Source organism: Triticum aestivum, chromosome 4A (assembly GCF_018294505.1).
Source record: "Triticum aestivum cultivar Chinese Spring chromosome 4A, IWGSC CS RefSeq v2.1, whole genome shotgun sequence".
In the NCBI taxonomy this organism is placed as follows: Eukaryota; Viridiplantae; Streptophyta; class Magnoliopsida; order Poales; family Poaceae; genus Triticum; species Triticum aestivum.
In genome coordinates this window covers 686065557-686088857 of record NC_057803.1, presented here as the reverse complement: position 1 = coordinate 686088857, position 23301 = coordinate 686065557, and the positions used below count along the sequence as shown (strand labels likewise).

General features: G+C 45.1%; 1 protein-coding gene and 1 long non-coding RNA gene across 2 annotated transcripts; both read left to right on the top strand.

The window, feature by feature from the left end:
- The first annotated feature begins 5553 nt into the window (after positions 1-5553).
- LOC123083130 (zinc finger protein 5-like) lies at positions 5554-6086 on the top strand. Its single transcript, XM_044505257.1, has one exon. It carries the CDS (start codon positions 5634-5636, stop codon positions 6018-6020), a length of 387 nt encoding a protein of 128 aa, XP_044361192.1. The 5' UTR covers positions 5554-5633; the 3' UTR covers positions 6021-6086.
- Positions 6087-8964: 2878 nt separating this feature from the next.
- Positions 8965-12593, top strand: LOC123083129 (uncharacterized). Its single transcript, XR_006439212.1, has 5 exons — positions 8965-9084; positions 9427-9597; positions 10012-10103; positions 10201-10455; positions 11048-12593. It is a non-coding gene; the product is annotated as an uncharacterized lncRNA (long non-coding RNA).
- The last annotated feature ends 10708 nt before the right edge of the window (positions 12594-23301 follow it).

The window sequence follows — 23301 nt, the reverse complement described above, 5'->3', positions numbered from 1 at the left end:
AATAATTAGACATATAAAGACAATTTGTTTTCTTTTTAGAGCAATCCTGGAAATAGATAAAAAACAAATCGTTGCACTAACTCAATGACAACTATTATTGATCGAAGGGAGTATTTGATAACAAAAATGAAAGAAAAAGAGGTCCATGTCGCATGCCCCGCACCAGGCTCGCTAGGACTAGAAGAGTGTGAGGGTGTCGCGGTCCTAACCTATCATTGCACCTGTAAAAAAAACATATCGCTGCATTGGACAGGGCTACGAATGGATCGTTGTAGGCGAGCGAGCTCACAATTGCATAAAGTGATAAACAGCACCTCCTGATGGATAAGATCACGGATGCTATATCTGGCTTATAGCGATTATAGCATCCATCCACCGGAAGGCACGCATATATAGGGACGACCTATTAGCATAGGTCTGCTTTCGCAAGCTCAGGTCACTCGATCGCTCACCCGTTCGGGTTCGGCTATGTCTTGCTTCTAGTGAGATGAACCTTCCACTGGCAGGAAGGGACGAAGTAATTGGCCGGCCTAGTGGCGCTGTTTGTTTGTTCGTTCAGTCAATTTTCTTTTTTTCTGCTTTACTTTTGTTACATTTAAAAATCCTAAAATAAACATATTTCAAAAAAGATCTTAAGTTTGGCAAAAAAATAATTTTTTATTTGAAAATGTTAATCGTATGTAGGAAAAATGTTGATCATGTATTAAAAGAATGTTAGTACTTGATTTGAAAAATGTTAATCAAACATTTTTTGAAAAAGTGTGCATGGAAACAATATTGCCACATATTATGAAATGTTGATCTTGTATTAAAAACATGTGGACATCAAAAAATATAAGTGGGCATCAAAACATACTCCCTCAGTGCTCATCTTTAGTACAATTTCATACTAGAATTAGTAAAATGTTGAGACATTTATTTTTGGATGAAGGGAGTATAAATTTTAAAAAATATTAATCATGTATTTGAAAATTGTTTATTTGTAAATAAAAAATATTTTTGATGTATATAGAAAATATTTAATGCTTATTGAAAAAGGTTAACATGTGCTGAACACAAAACAAAACCGATGAAAATTGGCAAAAATACAAGACGAAAAGACAAAGAACACCGAAGAAAACGAACAAAGAAACTAAAGTGTAAAAAACAACGAAAGAAAAAAACAATTAGAAACAAAAAAAAGGAATTTACAAAGCATTAACCAAAAAGTCCGGTGAGGAAAAAACAAAGAAAACCAAAAAAATGGAAAATATAGAAAACATGTCAAAACCGATAGATAAATGAAGAAACCGGAGAATAGAAAACCAAAAAAACTAAAGGAAAACATAAAGAATCTAAGGAAAACAAAACAAACAAAAATAAATTAAAAAACAGATAAATCCGAGGCAGCGGCGTACATGCAGTGATTATACCACAGGAGCGAGTAACGGCGCTAATGGGCTAGCCGGCTGGTGGAGCGCCTCAAGCGAGAGCTTATTCCATCTCACTATAAGCCAAATCTCCAAAAAGAAAAATTTCACTATAAGCAAGATATAGCTCTCGTGCGCCCGTTCGATGTACAGCTTTGTTTTGTGGTTTCTTCGTTTTTTGGCCGTTCATTTTTATTTTATTTTATTTTGTTTCTTTATATGTTTTCTTCAGTCTTTTTGTTTTCCTTTGTCCTTTCATGGGTTTCTTCGTCTCTTTCACAGGTTTTCTCATTTCTTCCACGGTTTCTTTAGGTTTTATTTCATTTATTTTTCTTTGTTTTTTATTTCTCTGTTTTCAATAGTGTTTTTGCTTTTTTTCTTTTGATGTCAACCTTTTTATACACACGTTCAAGATTTTTCGCATACATCTGAATTATTTTATATACATGTTGTGTTATGTCTACTTTTTTCCATATGCATTGTATATTTTTTATGTACATTGGAAGCATTTGCTATAAGTGTTTAACTTTTTCCAAATACATAATTAAAAAATTTCTAACTTTTTTATGTGTACCTTTTACATAAACGTTGTAGATTTTCCGTACACAGTAAGAACACTTTTCTATACACATTTAACATTTTTCCAATGCGCGATTAGCAAGTTTTCAACTTTTGTATATAATGTGATTTTTAATAGATATATTAAGAGTATGTTGAAATACAAGAAAAGTGAAAAGTGAAGAAAAAACGAATTCAAGAATGTGAAAAAGGGGAAGAAAAAATAAAGCATCGATGGCCTTTGGTTCGCGCTAGGCTGACCTAGTCTACCAGCTGCTTGAGGCGAGACTTCCTAGTCTCTCGCGTCAAGTGAGACATAGGCATGCCCTGCGCAGGATATCGATTATGGGGATCCTACATCCGTTTTCTCTTTGCCCTTTGGGCTGCTGGGAGTGGGATAAATAAGTAAGCCAGATTTAAAGATGAACCATGCATAACCTCGACCCGTACAGTTCTGATATTTTGGCTGGTCTAAAACTTGAGTTCAATCCAGAATACCCTTAACGAAAAACGCACAGGGCACCCTGACAAACAAAAGGCAACATGTGATTTTTTTTTGATAAATGATGTGTTTTATTGGCTCAAAATGAAGCCTCAAGAGAACACAAAGACGACGATGAGCACACACTCAAACATCTACATAGTTAGAAACTTAGGATGCACACATCAAACATCAACACACACAAAAACATGTCAACAAATAGCAAAGTCATATAAGACCAAAGATATGTATAGGCGAGGAAAAAAACCAAAGTGATCAGATCCGTGATCGGCAAAACTACATGAAAGATCATATCCACACCAATGATCTCATGGCACCATACAAAAGATGTGATTCTTCAACAGCAACACCTTCAGGAAGGAAGAAACGCTTAATCGCCGCCGTCACTAGATCCAAGCACTCAAGGGCAAACTCTAGGTTTTCACATTGAAGAAACAATCTAAGCATATTCGAGCAATGCCTTTCACAAGGTAATGACGTATAAACATCGCCATTGCCAGGTATAACCGAGTCAGGTTAGACCTGGGCTTTCACCTCAGAGGTCGATATCAGGTGCTTGAGAAGCATCACCATCAAAGTCAAGTCACTCCTGTGTTTTCGCCATAACTTTTCCATGATCCAAACAGCTACATGACACGCGACCGCCGGATCTGGAGAGATGACACCCTCCCTCTCCCCCCCCCCAAGATCTTTCGGTGGCCATCGCCACTATGGAGCACAAGAGGCAACTGAACCACCACACTCTGCAGCAAATGCCACTTGGCCGACCAAGATGCGGATCACCACCACCGCCCGAGGCCCTGCGCGCTGATGATGGTAGGCCACGGTCGTCCAACAAAGCCTGATGCCCCAAGCGCCGCCAGAGGATGCACGCACGTGCTAGAACAAGTACATGCCCAGCGTGCGACCCCCACCCCCCCCCCCCACCCCCCCACTACCAGCATCCACCCAAGGCCCGACGCCCCAAGAGCCGCTGGAGATTGCACACACCCCTAGAACAAGTCCATGCCCGACCTACGACACCACCCCAGCCATGTATTTAGGGCCTCTTTGATTCATAGGACTTTTAAAACGTGGAATAGAAAACACATGAATGGATATGGAATGTGATCTTCAATACTATGGGACTTCATGAATGTTTGATTGTACACATGAAACACCTAGGATTTTCATCAAGAAGTTGGAGTGGATGAATTATTTGTTTGTGGAATCCAGTACAAATGAATCTCAAGGAAAAATTCCTATGCATTGTTATCAAAGAATCAAACAACCCACTGAGAAAAATTCCTAAGGATCAGATTCCTCACAAATTTCTTTAGGAAATCCTTTGAAATGAAGAAGTCTATGAAGGATCGACCAATCATTGACCCACGTGGTCTAATAATTAAAAGAAACGCCACCAAAAGGGATTTTTGGACATGTAGAAATGGTTTGATTTGTATTAGAGACAAAGGTTCCCGCTCCCGCTCCCGCTAGGGTTCACCCCCACCCCCCACTCCCATCGCCGGCGGGCCCTAGGCCCTCCCCGCCGCTGCCGCCCGCCCGGCGCGGCGCCCCGCTCCCCCGCTCCCGTTCCCCCGTTTCCGCCGTCGCTCCGCGCGAGCGCGGGCGCTCCACCCCGCCCCTCCCCCTTTCCCCCTCCTCCTCGTCCAGCCGCCTCCGCCATCTCCCCGGGAGGCGGCCGGGGCGGCGCGCGCCCCCCTCCCTCCTCGTCCGCCCACCTTCGTCCCTCCCTCCCCCCTCCCGCCGCTGCCGGCGGGCGCCCCCGGATCTGGCCGGGTGGTGTCGGCGGCGGCGGGTCGTTCCTTCCCCACACGCGCTCCTCCTTCCCGGGGTGGGGGGACGCGGCGGTGCTGCTCGGCCGGTGGCAGCCACCGTGGTGGTGCCGCCTCTTGGCGGTAGGGCGGTCCGGTGGTGCTGGTCGGTCGGCGGCATGTCCCCGGCCCAGATCAGGGCCCATAGGGTCCCGTTTGGGTCCTTGCGGGTCGACTCCGGCGCGACCGCGACGCCCTCTGTATGGGGATGCAGGGGAGCGGCTTGGACTGGGACAGTGGCACCGGCGGCATGCCAGCTGCTGCGTGGAGGCGGGAGCTGTCCAGGCCTTTGAGGGCCCGGCCAGGCCTGTGGGGCCATGGGCCCGGTAGGCTCCTGCTATGGCGTTCGGTCGGCTACCGTCGTGGACGGTGGAGGTGGGGCCCTCCCGTATGCCGACGGTGCTGCTGCACTAGTCCCGGCTCCTCTTCTTCGTTGTGCAGGCCATCTTCGCGGTGCTGTGGTGAGACAGCGTGGGAAGCTTCATGTCCGTGTTGGCACTGGGTGGTGGTCGGTTTGGTGGCGAGCTCCGAAGTGCCTGAGGTAGAGGATGGGATCGGGAGAAATCCCTGTTGGTTTGGCCGACACCGACGCAACGACGCTTGAGGGTGCCGCCAGACCTTCCTGGAGGGCGTCGGGGCTACCCTTCCTCTCTCCTCGCCGCGTACCAGGGGAAACCCTTGGCAGCAGCGTCGTTATCGCCGCGTTCCTTTTTGGAGGTATTGATTGGTACCGGCGCTTCGGAGTCTCGGAGCTTGGTGGGCGATCTCCGGTGGACGCAGCGGTCGCGAGGCTTCGTCGTTTTTTGTTGATCCGCCGTTATCGGCATTTGTTTCTTTTTCTTTTTTTTGGGCGTGCTTGTGTTGCTTCTGCCCCAGCACCTATCGTTGGATGTATCGGATGGTTGCTTTTGGAATATAAAAGCGGGGGAAACCCTTTTTCTTAGTGTAACTTTTCTCTAAGCATATTTTATTACTACTATACTAGCTATAGTTTTATCTTAGAGATCGACGCTATAACAATAGTTAGACCGAGAAGGGGGAAGAAAAATGAAAGACGCAGGCACACCTTTTCCAATTTAGAAAGCTACTCTTTCCACTTGAACACGCCGTCACTTGAACAGGCTGACTGGACCTTTTGCCATAACCTCATCCGAGGGAACAGTGCAAAGTGAACACACACCCGGCCGTCCATTTAATGGCGATAGGTTTGCTAAGCACAGCAATCAGTTTGCTTGGCGACTTAACCTCTTCAACCTAGCTAGCTCGGCGCACAACCAACCACACGAACACGACACACAGCCACTAGCAGGCATAGACTAGCAAGCTAGGAGTAGCTAGCATACTGCATCAATGGAACAAGCTAGCAGTGCGCAGGAGGAGCTCAGCCTTGAGCTCACTCTGGCGATGGCGGTGGCACCTGCGCCCAGCGGCTTCTTTCTCTGCGTCTACTGCGACCGCAAGTTCCGCAGCTCGCAGGCGCTCGGCGGCCACCAGAACGCGCACAAGACCGAGCGCAGCGTCGCCAAGCGCCGGCTGGAGATGGCCGCCGCCAAGCGCCGGCGGGAGATCGCCGCCGCCACGCGCGCGCAGCACGTGAGTAATTCCCTGTCTGTATCTTGGAAGGCGAGGGAGAAGGCTGCTGCTCCTGGGATGCTTGGGCCTGCAGGATGCAAGCGCGCCAGAAGCTCGTTGGAGCGCGCCGACGAGGCCGAGCTGGACTTGTCTCTCCGGCTATGATCACTTGTCACCCGCTAGGTAGGTACTACCTGCGTTTTGGCACATCGAAGTGATCTAGCTATTTAATCCGGTGAACTGTTTGTTTCATGCCCTTGTGCGTGTATTGGATTCATCTGGTCTTCTAGTTGATTTCCTCTAGTCGATCTATTTCCATGCTGGGCAGAAACACAGCTTGCTAGTAATTTACATTTACATTTGCACATCTTTCTGGGGAGATCATATTAATTTGGTGTGTTTCTATATATGTTTGCTCTCATCTGCTGATCGATCTGGTTTGTATATATGAGATCTTAATTTGATTCAAGACACAAAACTTCTGCATATTCCATGAACATTCCTCTCGCCATTTCAAAAATACACAAATATATGATGTTCACAAATATTTCAATATGGACTCACAAATATTTCAATATGGATTACATACGAACTGAAATGAGTAAACAAACACAATAAAAAAAGTTAGAACATCTTATATTTGTGAACGGAGGGAGCATTTTTTAGTAAACCCCTGTTAGTCTAACTGATTGTATATGCTTCAGCTAATACTAATTGAGCACATATTACTCTAAATTATGTGGTCCTGGGGATTTTCTACATCCCAAGCGTAAGACATTCAGAAAGAACAATGTAAGTACTAAAAAAATACTAATAACCACCGAATATGGAAATTATCCTAGAAGAAAAGATAGTTAATGTCTCTCCATTCATGGTCAAATCTACTGTCTGTAGGTCACATTTAGCTTTGTTTTACTTTTAAAATAAATGGATGCATTCATTAGCCTGATAAAAACATCCCACTATTTACTAAAATCAGTCATTGTAAAATAAAAACAATGCTAGCCTCATAAAAACTGTGACAAGTGTAGCCGCAGTAAACAATCACATGCTCGTCAACCAAATGTGCACATAATTAAATTCTCTAGTAAGCAATTACAGCCTGTTGGCGCCAAGCTCCATTGGTTTCTTTTCTTGTAAGCGTTCCAGATTGGCTGATGACCGTAGTCAGCTGATACACAAGAATAACATCTATATATACAAGATTGAAAAACAATTCTTGTAAAAAATTACATCATTTCAACACCACCGACTAGGCTTTTTTCTGAGGAATCATCGCGGCTAGGGGATCCCCATATGTATATATTACTCAAAGCTGCAACCAACCATTTGAGAGATTGCAAGGGCATATTACCATGTGAAGGGAGGTAAGACCGTCACGAGAAAGCGGGCTCCTTACATTCTAGCTTCTAAACCGGCGGGCATTGAACATTGAACATATAAATCAAGCTACGCAACCCGCCGTTCTAGCGCCATCGCTGGTTCAAATTCATCCGGCTCGCTCGATATGCCTCGCTGGCCGACGCCAGCGTACTTTCCATCGCCGTGGTAAACATCCGTGCATTCATTTTTCTGTACGCTGTCTACTCGGGCTAGAGCGGCTGACGGCTGGGCCAGCCTCTAGCGTGAGTCCGTCTTGCAGTCACGCCCTGTGTTCGTATTTGTGTCTGGGTGGAAAAAGGCAGCGGTGATCGTCAGTTGCCAGAGCATCCATCATGGGTGGACCGAGTCAAGCCCGAGAAAATATCCGCGCCGCCTCCTCTCCTTCCTCTCTCTCCCTCTTCGCCTCCTCTCCTTCCTCTCTCCCTCCGCGCCGCCTCCTCTCCTCTTCATGCGCGGCGGCGTCTCGTCATCCCTAGCCCCCGCCGTAGCCTCCCAACCCCCTCCCCCTCCTTCCTCATGAACCCTAGCAGAGAAGGAAGGAGAGGAGAGGCGGGAGAAAGGGAGAGGAAAGATGAGAGGGAGGTGTGGCGGCTTACGGGAGATGGTCACCGGCTGGCGTCGGCCTGCGCTGGCGAGGTCGGGCGCGGCCTTGTGGTTGGCGGCGGCTCGATCTATTCCTGAATCGGGAGCTGTGAGGAGCTCGAGGCTCGGGCATGATGCACGGGAGGCTGCACCCCGCCTCCATCTCTACGCGTGCGGCGGCGACCTCGGGAGGAGCTCGAGGAACAGCGGTGGTCCACGTCGCCGCCGTCGGTAGGAGGAGCGTGGGTCGCAGAGACGGCCGACTCCATCCGGCTTTCGCGCTGCCGTCCAATCCATCCACCCGAGAGATCAGTCCCCGCGTCCTCGCCTACATCTTTTCTCGCTGTCACGTGCGCTCTCTCCTCTGTCCTCTTACGCACGCCCTCGTGGCCAGATATTTGGTAATTTCTTTTCTGAGAATAAATAGATATTGTGCCCCCATCTGTTTGTTGTTTTGCCCAGCTGAAAGGTGGATCAAATATGAAATACGTGAACGTTCAATAGTGTGAAAAGCAAGCCCTGGTTTTGTTGAAATTCCATTGAATCTCTGTGATACCTAAGTACTAAGGCTCATACTTTGCAATTTTCTCTCCACATCTTTCAGTCATGGGTTCTTGAGGAAAGCAGGTAATGCATTTTGTTTGTGTCAACTATACTGAATCTGCAAAGCCTTTTTTGTCTGCAGAGAAACTCACACTCTGCATTAGTTGCAAAAGCTGCTGATTTTGATCTTAACAATTGCAAGGAAACTATGGAGAAACTTGCACAGTTTGGGCAGCGTCAGCAGGCAGAGTTGCTGTTCAAGTAGCAGCAGATCACCAGCACGTGGACTAGGAGATCCAGGTCATGGGCCATCCCCATTCAGGTAAGCTTGCCTTTCATTTGTGTTTTTTGTTTGAAGGTTTTTTTAGGGCTTCTTTGATGAATTACTCATATGTGAGGACATTATAGGCCATGCACACATTGAGTGAACAGATTCAGCTTTCTTTTTTTATCTCTTGGTAGTTCTCATTGAATCTTCAATTACGAATATCGTTGCAATTAGCAAGCAACCCTGATGGCAGAAGCTAGCTAGATGACTAGATTGATGTGTTCCGTTATTCTATGCAGATTCTGCACTCCAACTAATTGTTTTTCCGTTGTTAGCTGGATCCTTCATGGTTGGAGTAAAGGAGCAGGGGGGCTGGCAATGGGGGAAGGAACAGCGAGGCCGGGCCGGCGGCGCGGACATGTTGCCTCTTCTTTCGTGGACCATGGATACTTGGTACGTCGCTTTGCTTTCCTTTGTTGGGGATGGTGACGATGTAGTAGTCCACTCCTTACACAACTCGGCCTAAACGCTTCAGTGTGCGGCAGCCGCTGGAGATTTGAGTTTTGTACAGGGAGGCACATCGGAGGGCAGTAGTCGATGTTTTAGCCAATCATGATGTATTGCACATTGCCTTTCGTTTGCCTCTCACTCTTATTCTTGACATGTTGATTTTTCACTGACATGGAGAAGAAGAGAGATTATAGGGCGACATTAACTTCCGTTGTTTTTAATTTGACTATGATTGCAACTTTCAGATTTATCATTTTCTAATACTTGGTGATTTGTATTTTGTAGGTGATGCTGGATGCTTCTACTCTGCAATGCTCATATCCGATGCAATATATTTTTGCTTTATTGAAGGGGACTAACTTGTGCTGGGAGAGATTCCTGAAGGTGATGTCAGATCATTGCTAAATAACAAGGAATCCTTGGCACTTGTGATCCAGTAGTATTTGTCTACGACAGGTATGCATTCTGTCCAGCTAGGCCGAGTGTTCCAGATTTAGTAATGCTAGAGACACAAACAGATTTTGTATACATTTTGATGTTTTAGCTTCCATAGTGAGAGCAAGTTGCAAGACCATATGTGGTCTTATGTTTGCGAGTTTCCTAAATTTATAAGATTCTTGGTCCAATCTGAAGTAGCAGTACAAATGGTTCATTAACTTTTCCACTATGTCTGCTTCTTAGATTTACTACATTCAACTCCTGCATGAATATTTTTTGGTGTAGAAGATTGACAATGCCACAAGATCGAAATATGTTCCATTTATTAATACACGACTCTGCACCAAACTGCTATGGTTGTCAAGTGCATATATAGTGGTATTCTTCTACAAGAACACCCAGTAGGTAAATGATCTTAGATTTTTTTTCCAGCCATCTTCAGCTGCAGTGCTATTCCTGTTTTCTGAAGTCATGGGATGCAAGGCTATGCAATCTCTTAACTGTATATTGCACCCAGTTAGCAAGTTAGTCCTTTCTCTTTCTTCTTTATTTCCTGTTTGCATTCAGAATAATTATGTCTAGGCATACTAACCTACAGTTTTCTAACGTGTGCTTCTCGAGAATGATCTCCATTCGGAACAAACAATTGGAGGGGGGGACCTGGTTTCAACTGTTGATGAGGCACTGTCCGAGGAGAGACAGTAGATAAATGCAAATGTCCCCCAGCGCCAGAGGAGATCCTTTCTATGGAGAAACACCACATACGTACATAATTTTCTGCCTGGATTCTGGAAACGACCAAGGATAAGCAACTCAAGCGAAAGATTGCTTTGGTCGATCCTGCTGTGTTATTCTTCTCAAACATGCTAAAGAAAGGTTGGTACGATTGGTAGCCAACTAACTTACATAACACGCACACATTACTCTGTTTTTATAATGAGTGTATGTGGATGCATACAAATAGTTTAGTATATTCTCTATTTCTGTAGTGAGTATATGAGGATGCGTAACAGTTCTATGCTTTTCACGGATATATGTTGAAGCATGGAAAATGTATATGGTGCGTTTCATTTCTGCTCATCCTGATTTAACCAAACCAACCCCATGCATTTGAGGTTGTTGTGCCTGTCAGGTTTGGACATGTCCTTATTTATACTAAATCACTAAACTAAACTTTATAAATAAAATAGCCTCCCCCTCCTTACCAACAACTTATTTATTATTAGAGCAAGCAACGACGTGTTATCATGCTCGCTTTCTTGTGAGCAGTACTTGAGTTTAGATTGACATATACTCTTAGGTGTATAGAATCTTTGCCTACCTCTTGCCTATTTGGCATAGATAGATGGTTTGCTTTGGAGAGGGATTAGATAAGGCCTATGAGTCCTAAGTAAGCGTGATAAGCAGCAAGCAGTACACTTCTATTTACTATTAAGCGGCTACTGAATTTCTGATAATGGCGTTACAGGGATGATACAATCAATCCAACTGTTACCCTCGGTGTGATTTTTTGAAGGACTAATCTGAAGATGCTGGCTAGCTTGCACCGCCATCATACAGTCTAGAAGCAAAGGCAAGGATTACAGGGAAAATAAAGGTGCAATGCGCCCAATATATTTTACTTTTTGGCGAAGTTTTGGTGCTTGCGCAAGAAAGTAACACCATTATTATACCTACTGATCCTTCTTCCCAGGCAATTCGCCATCCGAAGAAATGCCAACTAACTCATTTTTATACTTCCTCTGTTACAGAGGTAAAAATACTACTGCTTTTCGAAAGCTTTTTGTTGTTGCATGTTCCCCTTTCTTAATCTTGTATTTATTCAATCTCACCATTCTATCGTTTTCCTGAAAAATTATACTCACATAGTAATATTTTCCTTATTGGTGATCTTCTGTTTGGCCTTCATTTGGTGTGCATATGGCATGGGATATTATAGGCTTATTTTTATTATTTGTTCATGCACTAATGCATACTCCCTCCTTTCCCAAATATAAGCCTTTTTCTAGAGATTCCAACAAGTGACTACATACAGAGCAAAATGAGTGAATCTACACTCTAAAATATGTCTACATACACCCATGTGTTGTAGTCCATTTGAAATGTCTAAATGACTTATATTTAGGAACGCAGGGAGTAAATCTTTTGGTTATGCTCTTATTATTTAGTCTAGAGCTATGCAATGACAACCGTGGCTTTAGTCTTCAGGTGAGTGCCATAGACTGAAGAACCCTTGGCATCTTATCTAAATTCTTTAATCCTATATTATGCGTGCCCAGTTAAAGTTAAAGTACCTTATACCAGTACCTTAATTAGCCTCTTCTGACAATTGATTGTTTGAACTGTTATAGTAGGACTCGGACTTTCAAAGTTATTAGGCATGTGAACATGTTTTTATTTTAGTTTATACAGTTTTGTGTTCTTTTGGCTTCAGGTTGCTCCTGCAGAGAATGTTTGATAGCATAGGAAAAACAAAGGAATTCTACAAAGAGGTTTGAGTGGATGGAAATTTTCCTCCAAAATGTAGTACAAATGGATCATATGGAAAAATTCCTAAGGATGCCAATCCTACGAATCAAACGAGCATCACAGGAAAAATTCCTAAGGGTTTAAATCCTCCAAAAATCCTATGCAATTCCTTTGAATCAAAGGAGCCCTTAGTTAGAAGATACTCTTTTAAAGGCGGTCACTCAACTAAGTATCTTATACAATATACCCAGCTGGATGATTGGAGCAGTCTCAGCTGCTAATTAGTGCTCCTGTATTGAATCACTCAGCTCAGTATCAACACTGCCCTCGAGACTTGGCTATTAGCATAGTAGCAACGAGCTCACACACAAAATCTGCAGATTCATCAAACACTGAAGGAGGTTAGTTCTTACCTGAGTGGCAACGGCGGCCGCCGTGCTGGAGCATCCCTTGCCGTGAAAAGTTACCAGCTTCAGGGAGTGCCGGCACAGCCGAAACTGACGCCACCTACGGCAGGGAGCGACGGTGGCAACTGAGGATTTGGCTCACCGGTATGAGCAACAGTGGCACCATTTGCCGGTTCCACAGCTCCAAGCTACAGAGGTAGCTGCCGGGCCACCAAGATGCAGATGGAGCCGCAACGCCTCTGAGCTGCAGCAGGAGCCGCTCTGCCGCCAAGCTGCAGCGTCAGCCGCCACCAAGATGGAGCCCAAAGTGTCGGCGACGGCCTCCACCAGATGCTTTATCACTTCAGTACGAGTAGAATGGGGGAAGGAACGGGACGAAGATGGTGAACTGGTGGATGGAACAAGACAAACAGTCAACCACGTGCTGACCTCCGATGTTACATGTGTGACGCGTGTGTATAGGTATCCAGAGTGTGTGGTTCTCTTGTCCCAATGGCACAGTTGTAATTTTATTTTTCTTGCTAATTTGTACTGCATGTACTGATATGATCTGTACTGTTTCATGCAGTCTATTCCTACTTATTTTGACTTCCTTTCATCCTGTATCATATAATAATAAGATATAAGTATCTATTAAGTTAATTTTAAATTAGTGGCGTGCTGTCACTTTTTGCGCCATGGGCGCAACGAGTCATCTAGTAGAGTTAAATCATCAATGAAGTTCTGAAGCGCTACGATGGTATGGTTGTTATGCAGTATGAAAGGCAGAAGGTAGATGTGGCACCCATCTTACTCAGAGAGCAAAGAGATTTATGGATCAATCATAACCACACACCAAAAATGTTAGACATGGTACATTTTGAGTCCTGTTAAAGGCTAGGTGCAGCACACACCACGCTACTCGGGCAATAGCCCAATAAAAAAGTTGTTGAATACTCGTTCAAAGAAAAAACTAGAGTGAATTTCAGTTTTTACCCCTTATATACCTTTGATTTCATGCACAAATTACCCTATTTAACAGTTTTTCTTCTAGATTACGCCATTTAGCAAAATTTCTACTCCCTCTGTTCACTTATATAAGACGTTTTAGCAAATTCAGACAGTGTACTAAACAGTTCAAACCCAACTGTCTGAAACGCCTTATAAAAACGAACGGAGGGAGTAGTTATATTGCATTTACCCGAAGTTTCTCGGTTTTACCCGATTTAGCATCTATCATGTCATATGAGTCTCGGCTGCCAGCTACACGTTGCATGCGACCCCATAGTTTTACTCTCGGCATTTTTTCCCATGCATGAGTAGATTGAATGGCTTAGGCATACACAGTATTTGTCTCTCACGATCGCCAGGTGTATGTATACACCGCTTCGCCTTGATGGGTTACTTCGTGTTACAGTACACTACTCCTTATCCATTGCTTCCACCTCATTCTTCTTAGGCCAACTCCACCGCGCGACCCCAAACGAACGTCCGTTTTGTCCTGTTTTTGTCCCTTTGGGTAGGGATTTGGGGTCGTGTCCGGGCCTGTCCTGGGATGCGGTGGCCGTGCGCCCAGCGCGCGGCCGCATCCTTTTGCCTCATCCTGTCCGTCAGGGCCAAGAAATGCCCAAATTTGCATTAAAACTACTTTCAAACCCAAATATTTGTCTGAAAATTAAAATAGTTTTACAACCCAATTGAAATTGTCTTTAATAAAATAGTTTTACAACCAAATCGAAATTATCTTGACTGAACATAAAATGGAGAAATACATCTATTGGTTACCAATATGATCCCACACGTGCTCAACCAAGTCATTTTGAAGATTCACATGAGTGTGCCAATCACGCATCTCACGGTGGAATTGGGCAAACTGTTCAATTGTGGCCGGGTCTTGGTGCAGGGGCTCAATATTTTTCACCTTGGTAATCAAATCCTTCGTCAAAGATACTCTCATCCCGCTCGTCCTCGACGATCATGTTGTGCATGATCACACAAGCAGTCATCACCTCCCAAAGCTTCCCTTCATCCCATCACAGTGCAGGGTTTCGAACGATACCCCACCGGGATTGAAGCACACCAAAAGCGCGTTCCACATCCTTTCTAACACTCTCTTGCATTTGGGCAAATCTCTTTCTCTTCTCACCTTGGGGTTTCGAGATTGTCTTCACAAAAGTTGACCACTGAGGATATATACCATCTGCTAAATAGTATCCCTTGTTGTAATGGTGGCCGTTGATCTCAAAGTTGACAGGTGGGGAGTGGCCTTCTGCAAGCCTCGCGAAGACTGGAGAACGCTGCAGCACGTTGATATCATTGTGAGAACCTGCCATGCCGAAGAAAGAATGCCATATCCAAAGATCGTGTGATGCCACCGCTTCTAATATGACAGTGCACCCGTTAACATGCCCCTTGTACTGGCCCTGCCAAGCAAATGGACAGTTCTTCCACTCCCAGTGCATACAATCTATGCTGCCAAGCATACCTGGAAATCCTCTAGCTGCGTTGGTCGCCAACAATCTCTCTGTATCAGCGGCAGTTGGCTGCCTCAAGTACTCTGGCCCAAAGACCTCGATCACAGCCTGGCAAAACTTGTACATTGACATCAGACATGTTGTCTCACTCATACGCACATACTCATCCACCAGATCGCCTGGAATTCCATATGCAAGCATGCGGATGGCCGCGGTGCATTTCTGATAGGAGGAGAATCCAAGCTTGCCAAGGGCATCCGTCTTGCACTCGAAGTATGGGTCATGAGCAACCACTCCCTCTCGGATACGATTGAACACATGCCTTGCCATACGAAAATGGCGACGAAATTTATCCGGCCTAAAGAGCGGGGTGTTGGCAAAGTAATCTGCATAGAGCAGGGCGTGGCCTCTCTCCCTGTTGCGGTTTAGGTTGGGAGCACGGCCAGGGACTGACCCCCTGTACCGAGGAAGCTGCCGTTGAATATGGTCGTGAACGACCAGTGCAGCCACCACAAGATCGTCATCATCCGACGACGAATCGTCCGATGAACAAAGGAAGTGATGGAAGAAAAACTCGTCTCCACTGTCCATACCTTTGTTGGCAAAAGGTCGAACACCTTGCGGTCGTGGTGGCGAAGAGGCCGCGATGATCACCTCGACGCAGCAGGGTGGTCGCTGGCTGGCTACAGGCCGCTCTGGAGCTCTCGTCGGAATCTGCCTCGGCCGCCGTGGTACGTCACCGGCAGTCGTGTCTGACTCTACCACCGGCAAGGACGGCCACGGCCAAACCTCCTCCGATCGACGACCAAAACTACGGCGGAAGCGCGGGCGTGGTGGTGGCCATGTCGAGACGTGGTTTGGTATGGACGGCGGGGGGGCTGCGCGGTGAGGAGGCGGCCGGAGAATAGCGGCGGCGGGGCGGGCGGGGCGGGGAGAGAGGGTGAAGCGTTGGGAGCGGAGGGACTGCTAGTGTCCCCGACAGGCGGGCCAGGGGAGGACAAGCGCGCGCGTCCCGCCCGTCCGCGTGGTGTCCGTTTCACCCCAAAACCGGCGCAAGTTTGGGCCGGGAATGGGTCGAAAGCGGACACAAAGCGGACAAAAGTCCGTTTGCTCCCGCGCGCTGGGCCGCCTTTTTTATCCCTTTTACCCCAAACGGACGGGGCCGAACAGGATAGGGTCGCGCGGTGGAGTTGGCCTTATATATTTGTTTCCGGGTGCTGCATTGTTCTATACATGACTCTTGTCTCATGTAAACCTCACTAGAGGAGCTATATGTAACCTAAAGAACTTAAAAAGTGGTAAACTGGCAATTTGTTGCTAAATGGGATAATTAGTATAAAAACGTCAAAGTCGGCGGCAAAATTTGGAAGTCCCTCCAAAAACTATAATGTATCGTGTGACCCCTAGCAAGTGTGCTTATAGAAAAATTCTTTCATCATAATCACACACCATGGCACAAACACCAAAAGAAAAATATTGATCTTAAAAAGCCATAGCTAGAGCCGCTACATCCATTTTGAGCGGGAAGGATCGAGGTGTCTACTAAGGATGAATACATAGTGTACTAATATATAAGACATCTGAAAAATGTAAATCCCACTTAAGAGTTTCTTGCCCTTGTGTCCACACATATACCATATCCACTACCTTGAGTATTATCTCATGACAATCAGTTAAACTTGACCAATAGGAGAGCATCCAATATAAACATTGAGCGTTATCAAAACAAATCAAATGCAACAGTAACATGTTTATTTCAGAAAAAAAATATTAACTTACCATGGATAGGAGGTGATAAGGGGTAGCCTCCAACAACTGGCTAGCTCATATATAACCGTACAAAGTCTCCAGGCTTGGTTTGAAAACGAAGCAAACGATGAAAAATTCATTTTACTCGCAATTACTCTCCCTAATTATAGTTTGTAGGTTTGGTTTTCACCAAAGATAATTGTTTATGTGCAAGGTATTTATTTCTTAGAAGTGACTGCCACTCCATCATTGAAGAAATTAATAAGTCAATTACTCAGGAGGCATTTGTTTTTAAGGTCTAGGTGCTGAATTCATATCCCTCCTTGGTCCTTGGGTTGACTCAAAATTCACCATTTCACCGGCCTGTATGCCCTTCATTGTTGATCATTTGCAAGAAAAATCCGGTTATATGTAAGCCCAAATTTTTTCTCACAATGAAACAATAAGTATTAACAGGCCTCCATATGATAGAATTTGGACCTCCAATTGCTAAGAAATCCCTCAAAATGATATACTATCTTATGTGTGTTTGTAGTCTGTATTGTGTAGTCTCTGATAATGAATTAGAATATCAATGTGTTAGGAAGGAAAGAGAGCACACACCACAACTAAATATTTGGCTATGCTCCTTCTTGTGCTCCTTGGCCTCCAATAAAAAAATATCTATGGACATATTGGTGATTTCTCATAACTCCAATGTGTACACATTACATATTGTAATGAAAAAAAACTAAAGAAATGTATCACAAGAATAATTCTCTGAAACAAATGAAACTTCTTATTATAATTCGATGAAAAGTGCGTTTAAGATTTCAAGATTGGCGAAAGATATGATGTCTATTTTTCCTCGTATGTTTTCTTATTTCATGGCTCTATTTATTTGAATTTACAAAAATATCATATGATGTAGTCTTGGGAAAGTATGAACCTATTAGGTGTCAAGACTTCGGGCGCAAGATAAGGGGTAGCCTCCAACCACGGGCTAGCCTCGTATATCCGTACAAAGTCTTCATGCTTGATTTGAAAACGAAGCAAACGAACAAAAACCTCATTTACTCGCAATTACCCTCCCTAATTATAGTTTGTACGTTAGATTTCACCAAAGATAATTGTTTATGTGCAAGGTAATTATTTCTTAGAAGTGGTTGCCACTCTCCATCATTTGTGAAGAAAATAGTAAGTCAAATACACAGGAGGCATTTGTTTTGAAGGTCCAGGTGTTGAGTTCATATCCCTCCTTGGTTCTTTGGTTGACTTAAAATTTGCCATTTCACGGCTTGTATGCCCTTCATTACTGTTGATACTTCGCAGTAAAATGCTGTTATACATAATCCCAATCCCCCCCCCCCCACTCCTTTAGGGGTCTCTAAATTGATAGCACATGAAAAATGGGTACGTTGGTCACAATGAATAAGTAAGTACTAACATGCTTCCGTGCGGTAGAATTGGACCTCTAATTGCTAAGAAATTTCTCGAAATGATTTTCTATCTTATGTGTGTTTGTAGTCTCTGTCGCGTACTCTCCGATAATGAATTGGAATGTCAAGGTGTTAGTAAGGAAAGAGCACACACACCACAACCAAACATTTGGCTATGCATATTGTAATGGAACAATATAAATAAATATACCACAAGAATAATTCTCTGAAACGAATGAAACTTCTTAAGATAATTCTATGAAAAGTGCCCTTAAGATTTTGGGATTGGCGAAAGAGATGATGTCTATTTTTCCTTGCATGTTTCTTATTTCATGGCTCTACTTTTTTGCAAAAATATCACATGATGTAGTCTTGGTAAAGTATGAACCCATTAGGCGCTAAGACTTCGGGTGGCAGTGGTACAAGTTCTCCAGTGAAAAGGAGCAAGGGGAATGTAGGGCTAATGCTCGACGACTTAGGGAGGGGCGTTTGCCCTCGACTCGGAGACGAGGAGATGGTGACGCTCAAGAGACGAGACGATGGTGGTGGTGCTCTTTGATTCGCAGTTGGTCGACGGTGTGCTCATGATATCAGCATTTGTTTCGGTTTTACCCTAACCCTTCACTCTCTTATTGCCGAATTAGAGTGCACATTAGATTATCTGAAGTCAAACTTTGTAAGGTTCTACCAAGTTCATAGAAAACATGTGAGCATCTACAATATTAAATATATATCATACGAAATTACATTTGGTGATGGATCTAATGATTTTGATCTAGTACCATACCAAGTATTGTATAAAATTGTATCTGATGACAAATCTAATGATATTGATTTAGTTTAATAAATGTTCACATTTAGAACTTGAAGATCCATTGTACGGCTTCTAATGGTATGCAATGCAACAAGGGGGCATAGATTGATAGATATTATCCATCTCATGGGAACTAATAACCATAGGTCAGATGGTTATGTTTCTTGTTGTGGAACCAATTCATTAGTGTACAAGTCATAGACTTGGCAGTAGTGATTGCATTTTTTTGATTTATTTCAGGCCTATGCAGCGAGTGTGGTGACTTCACCAATCTAAAAATGTTGTGGCGACTAAGTACTAACAGGGGTAGGTATGCATGCGTACGATTCATACTTTATGTGAGTGTATGAAGCATCTGAGTCAAGTGTTAAAGATATTATCCGTCTCGTACTTCGAACCAGATTTTGCCATGCATGCATGCATGCATCCAGCCAAACTTTGGAGCCTTAGGTCAATGCATGCACTCTTTTCTGCGCTCAGCATACGTAAGGGTGGGCATACCGTGGAACCATATCGTCGACCGTTGGTGGCCGACTGGTGCAGCGCAGGTCCGTCGTGCAGAGGGGAGGGCCTCGCGCGCGCAGTTGCTGAGACCTGTTGAGTAAATAGGCAGTTTTTCGATTAAATTAATCCATGAATAAATCATGAGCATGACATGGACAGCATTGATAACATACTGATTATGATCTAACAGAGCATGTACTACGCATATAGTAGAGACATCTACGCATACCGCTAGTACTGCTACAACAGAAAGAAACACGAGAGGGATAAGCGATGTATACCCTCCAATCGGCCACGCGGTGGCGGTGGCGGTGACAGCAGCCGCGGCATCCTCGGCGGCCTTCTTGTCGGCCTCGGCTTTCTCAGCGGCGGCACGGTCGGTGTCGGTCGACATGGTGATGATGAAGGTGATGCGGACGTAGATGAACAGAAGCGAGCAGTCGCGTAGTCGCTACCCAAAAACCTAATCGCCCCTCTCCCCGTACAGGATCCGGAGAGGCGTGGTTTCGGAGGCCTGCTCTCCCGTCAACCGTGTACGCGGTGAACGGGACGGAGTCGCCGGCGGCAGCAGCAGCAGAGGAACGACGTGGGCGTGGAGGCGGAGATGCGTTCTGTTTCGTGACGGCTAGGGTTGGCAGCGCCCCACATATATATGTGCGGCCACGCGTGGAGAGACGTGGGCTGAACCCACGTCCAAGTCGGTAGCCCACGATCCGACGTCTCAGATCGTGGCCCCACCTGTCAAAGACTCTCCGTTCCTGACCGGCAAAAAGAAGCGCATAGGAGTGAGCTCGGCTCGGCTCAATCCCGCAACCCGCGGCGCGTCGTGACGAGGCGTGGCGTGGCGTGGCGAGGCGAGCGGAGGAGGAGGAGTGCGCGAGGGCCTCATCTCTTCTCAAGCTCCAATATCATGAGGGAGAGAGTCCCTTATAAACCACTCCAACTCTCCTTCCACTTCCAAGGTGGGACTAAACTTCCCACACACCTAGTGCCATATAACCCACATGGGCCCTTAGAGATTTTTCAGAAATTGCAATATGGGCCTAGAGCCCATCTCAGATTTCAGCAATCCCCCACCAGATCTCGAGGGCCCATTGTGTCCTCTGTTCCAATTGCTGTTTCGATATACCAGTGTTTCAGTAAAGACCTGTTAAGGTTGAACTTCACCTAGAACAAGTGGCTACACTCCTTCACAACTGAACAATGGACTATGCCTTGAATTGTCAGTTTGGCGTAAAGAAGTTTCACTACATGTCTTACTAGTACTAGGCTGCCGAAGGCTGACCCCTCGGGTGGAGCATATAAGTCACACTCCTGGCCTATTCATGAGCTTACTAGAGATCACCCCAATCTCATAGACTGTGACCAGCAGTCGGGCTCATATAGGTGTGTTCCTCCAAAGATCGCTCTGTAGGATAGCATCTTGCTTTTATAAGCTTTGGAACACATTGAGACCGTAGTCATCCTACCATACAGTATCGAGAGTATTGCATCTCCAACGGAGTAGGTTAGTATAGTTACTCTCCTCAGTTCACCACTGGCTTGTTTTCCCAGGTCCTAGTTCACGGGATCTCCGATCATATAGGTTGGGTTACCACCATGGCAACTCATGTGGGTCTCATACCCATCTCCCTCGATGCGTTATCTATCACAACACGTGATAGCCCTTTTGTAAAGGGATCTGCCAGATTCTTAGCCGTATGGACATAGTCCAACGCTATCACTCCGGAGTCTCTTAATTTTCTGACAGCTTTTAATCTCATTCTTATGTGTTTGGTGGACTTCATGTTGTCCTTTGAACTCTTCACCTTGGTGATGACAGTCTGATTGTCACAGTTCATAAGGATAGCCGGAACCGGTTTATCAACCAATGGCAAGTCCATCAAAAGATCTCGAAGCCATCTCGCTTCAACACCAGATGTGTCTAATGCCGTTAATTCTGCTTCCATTGTCGATCTCGTTAAGATCGTTTGCTTGCAAGACTTCCAGGAAACAGCGCCACCTCCAAGAGTAAACATATACCCAGTTGTGGCCTTCATCTCATCAGCATCAGAGATCCAATTCGCATCACTATACCCTTCAAGTACCGACGGGTATCCGGTATAGTGAAGTCCATAGTTCATAGTACCTTTCAGATAGCGCATAACTCTTTCTACAGCATGCCAATGTACATCACCCGGTTTGGAAACAAACCGGCTCAGTTTGCTCACAGCAAACGCGATGTCAGGCCTCGTTGCGCTTGCTAGGTACATCAGTGAACCAATGATTTGAGAGTATCTCAATTGATCTTTAGCCATGCCTTTGGACTTTCGAATCAACACGCTAGGATCATATGGTGTTTGAGATGGTGTGCAGTCCGAATATCCAAAGCGACTCAACACCTTCTCAACATAATGGGATTGCAGAAGTGTGATCCCACCCTCATTATCTCTCAGTAGCTTGATATTCAAGATAACATCAGCCACACCAAGATCCTTCATCTCAAAGTTCTGAGACAGAAAGGACTTAACCTCCTCAATGACTTTGAGGTTGGTTCCGAATATCAGTATGTCATCAACATACAAGCACAGTATAACTCCTTCGCCCCCACCATGGCGATAGTATACACATTTATCAGCCTCATTGACAACGAAACCAACAGATGTCAGAGTTGTATTAAACTTATCATGCCATTGCTTAGGTGCTTGTTTCAGGCCATATAAAGATTTTATCAACCTACACACCTTTCTTTCCTGACCATCTATCACAAAGCCATCAGGCTGTTGCATGTAGATTTCCTCCTTTAGCTCTCCATTTAGAAAAGCCGTCTTAACATCCATCTGATGGACGAGAAGACCATGTGAGGCCGCCAACGAGAGTAATACTCGAATGGTGGTCAGTCTAGCCACAGGTGAATAAGTATCAAAGAAATCTTCCTCTTCTTGCTGGTCATAGCCCTTGGCCACAAGCCTAGCCTTGTACTTTTCAATCGTACCATCGGGCCTAAGCTTCTTTTTGAACACCCACTTACATCCCAGTGGTTTGCAACCATAGGGACAGTCAGTGATCTCCCATGTCCCGTTAGCCATGATGGAATACATCTCGCTACGGACCGCATCCTTCCAGTAGTCAGCTTCTGGAGAGGCATACGCTTCTGAAATAGAAGTGGGAGTATCATCCACGAGGTACACGAAGAAATCATCACCAAAGGTCTTTGCAGTCCTTTGTCTCTTGCCCCTACCAAGGGTTTCCTCGTCATCCTCCTCGGGATTTTCATCATGTGTTTGTTCATAATATTCCATAGGGATGGCAGGTTCAGGAGTCTCCTCAGATTCCTGTCTAGAAGTGCTTTGCATATCTCTCATAGGAAAAATATCCTCAAAGAATGTAGCATCCTTAGACTCCATAATTGTACCGATCTTCTGGTCAGGTACCTCAGATTTCACTACTAGAAATCTATAGCCAACGCTGTTCTTAGCGTAGCCCAAATTAATGCAGTCCACGGTCTTATGTCCAAGCTTACGCTTTTTGGGGATCGGCACGTTGACTTTCGCCAAACAGCCCCAAGTGCGCAAGTACGAGAGTGTCGTCCTTCTCTTTGCCCATTTCTCATAGGGAGTGATCTCACTATCCTTTGTCGGAACTTTATTCAGGACATGACATGCCGTCAATATAGCCTCCCCCCACCATGCCTTGGATAAACCCGATGTATCTAACATGGCGTTAACCAAATCAGTTAGAGTACGGTTTTTCCGCTCGGCAACCCCGTTTGACTGGGGTGAATAGGGAGGCGTCCTCTCATGAATAATGCCGTGTTCCGCACAGAAGGAATCAAACTCACTCGAGAAGTACTCTCCACCACGATCTGACCGGACTCGTTTAATTTTCTTTTCAAGTTGATTTTCAACTTCTGCCTTATAGATTTTAAA

What these genes read in the sequence shown, in the direction of transcription:
- LOC123083130 (XM_044505257.1), top strand. Translation starts at nt 5,634, where the DNA reads ATGGAACAAGCTAGCAGTGCGCAGGAGGAGCTCAGCCTTGAGCTCACT.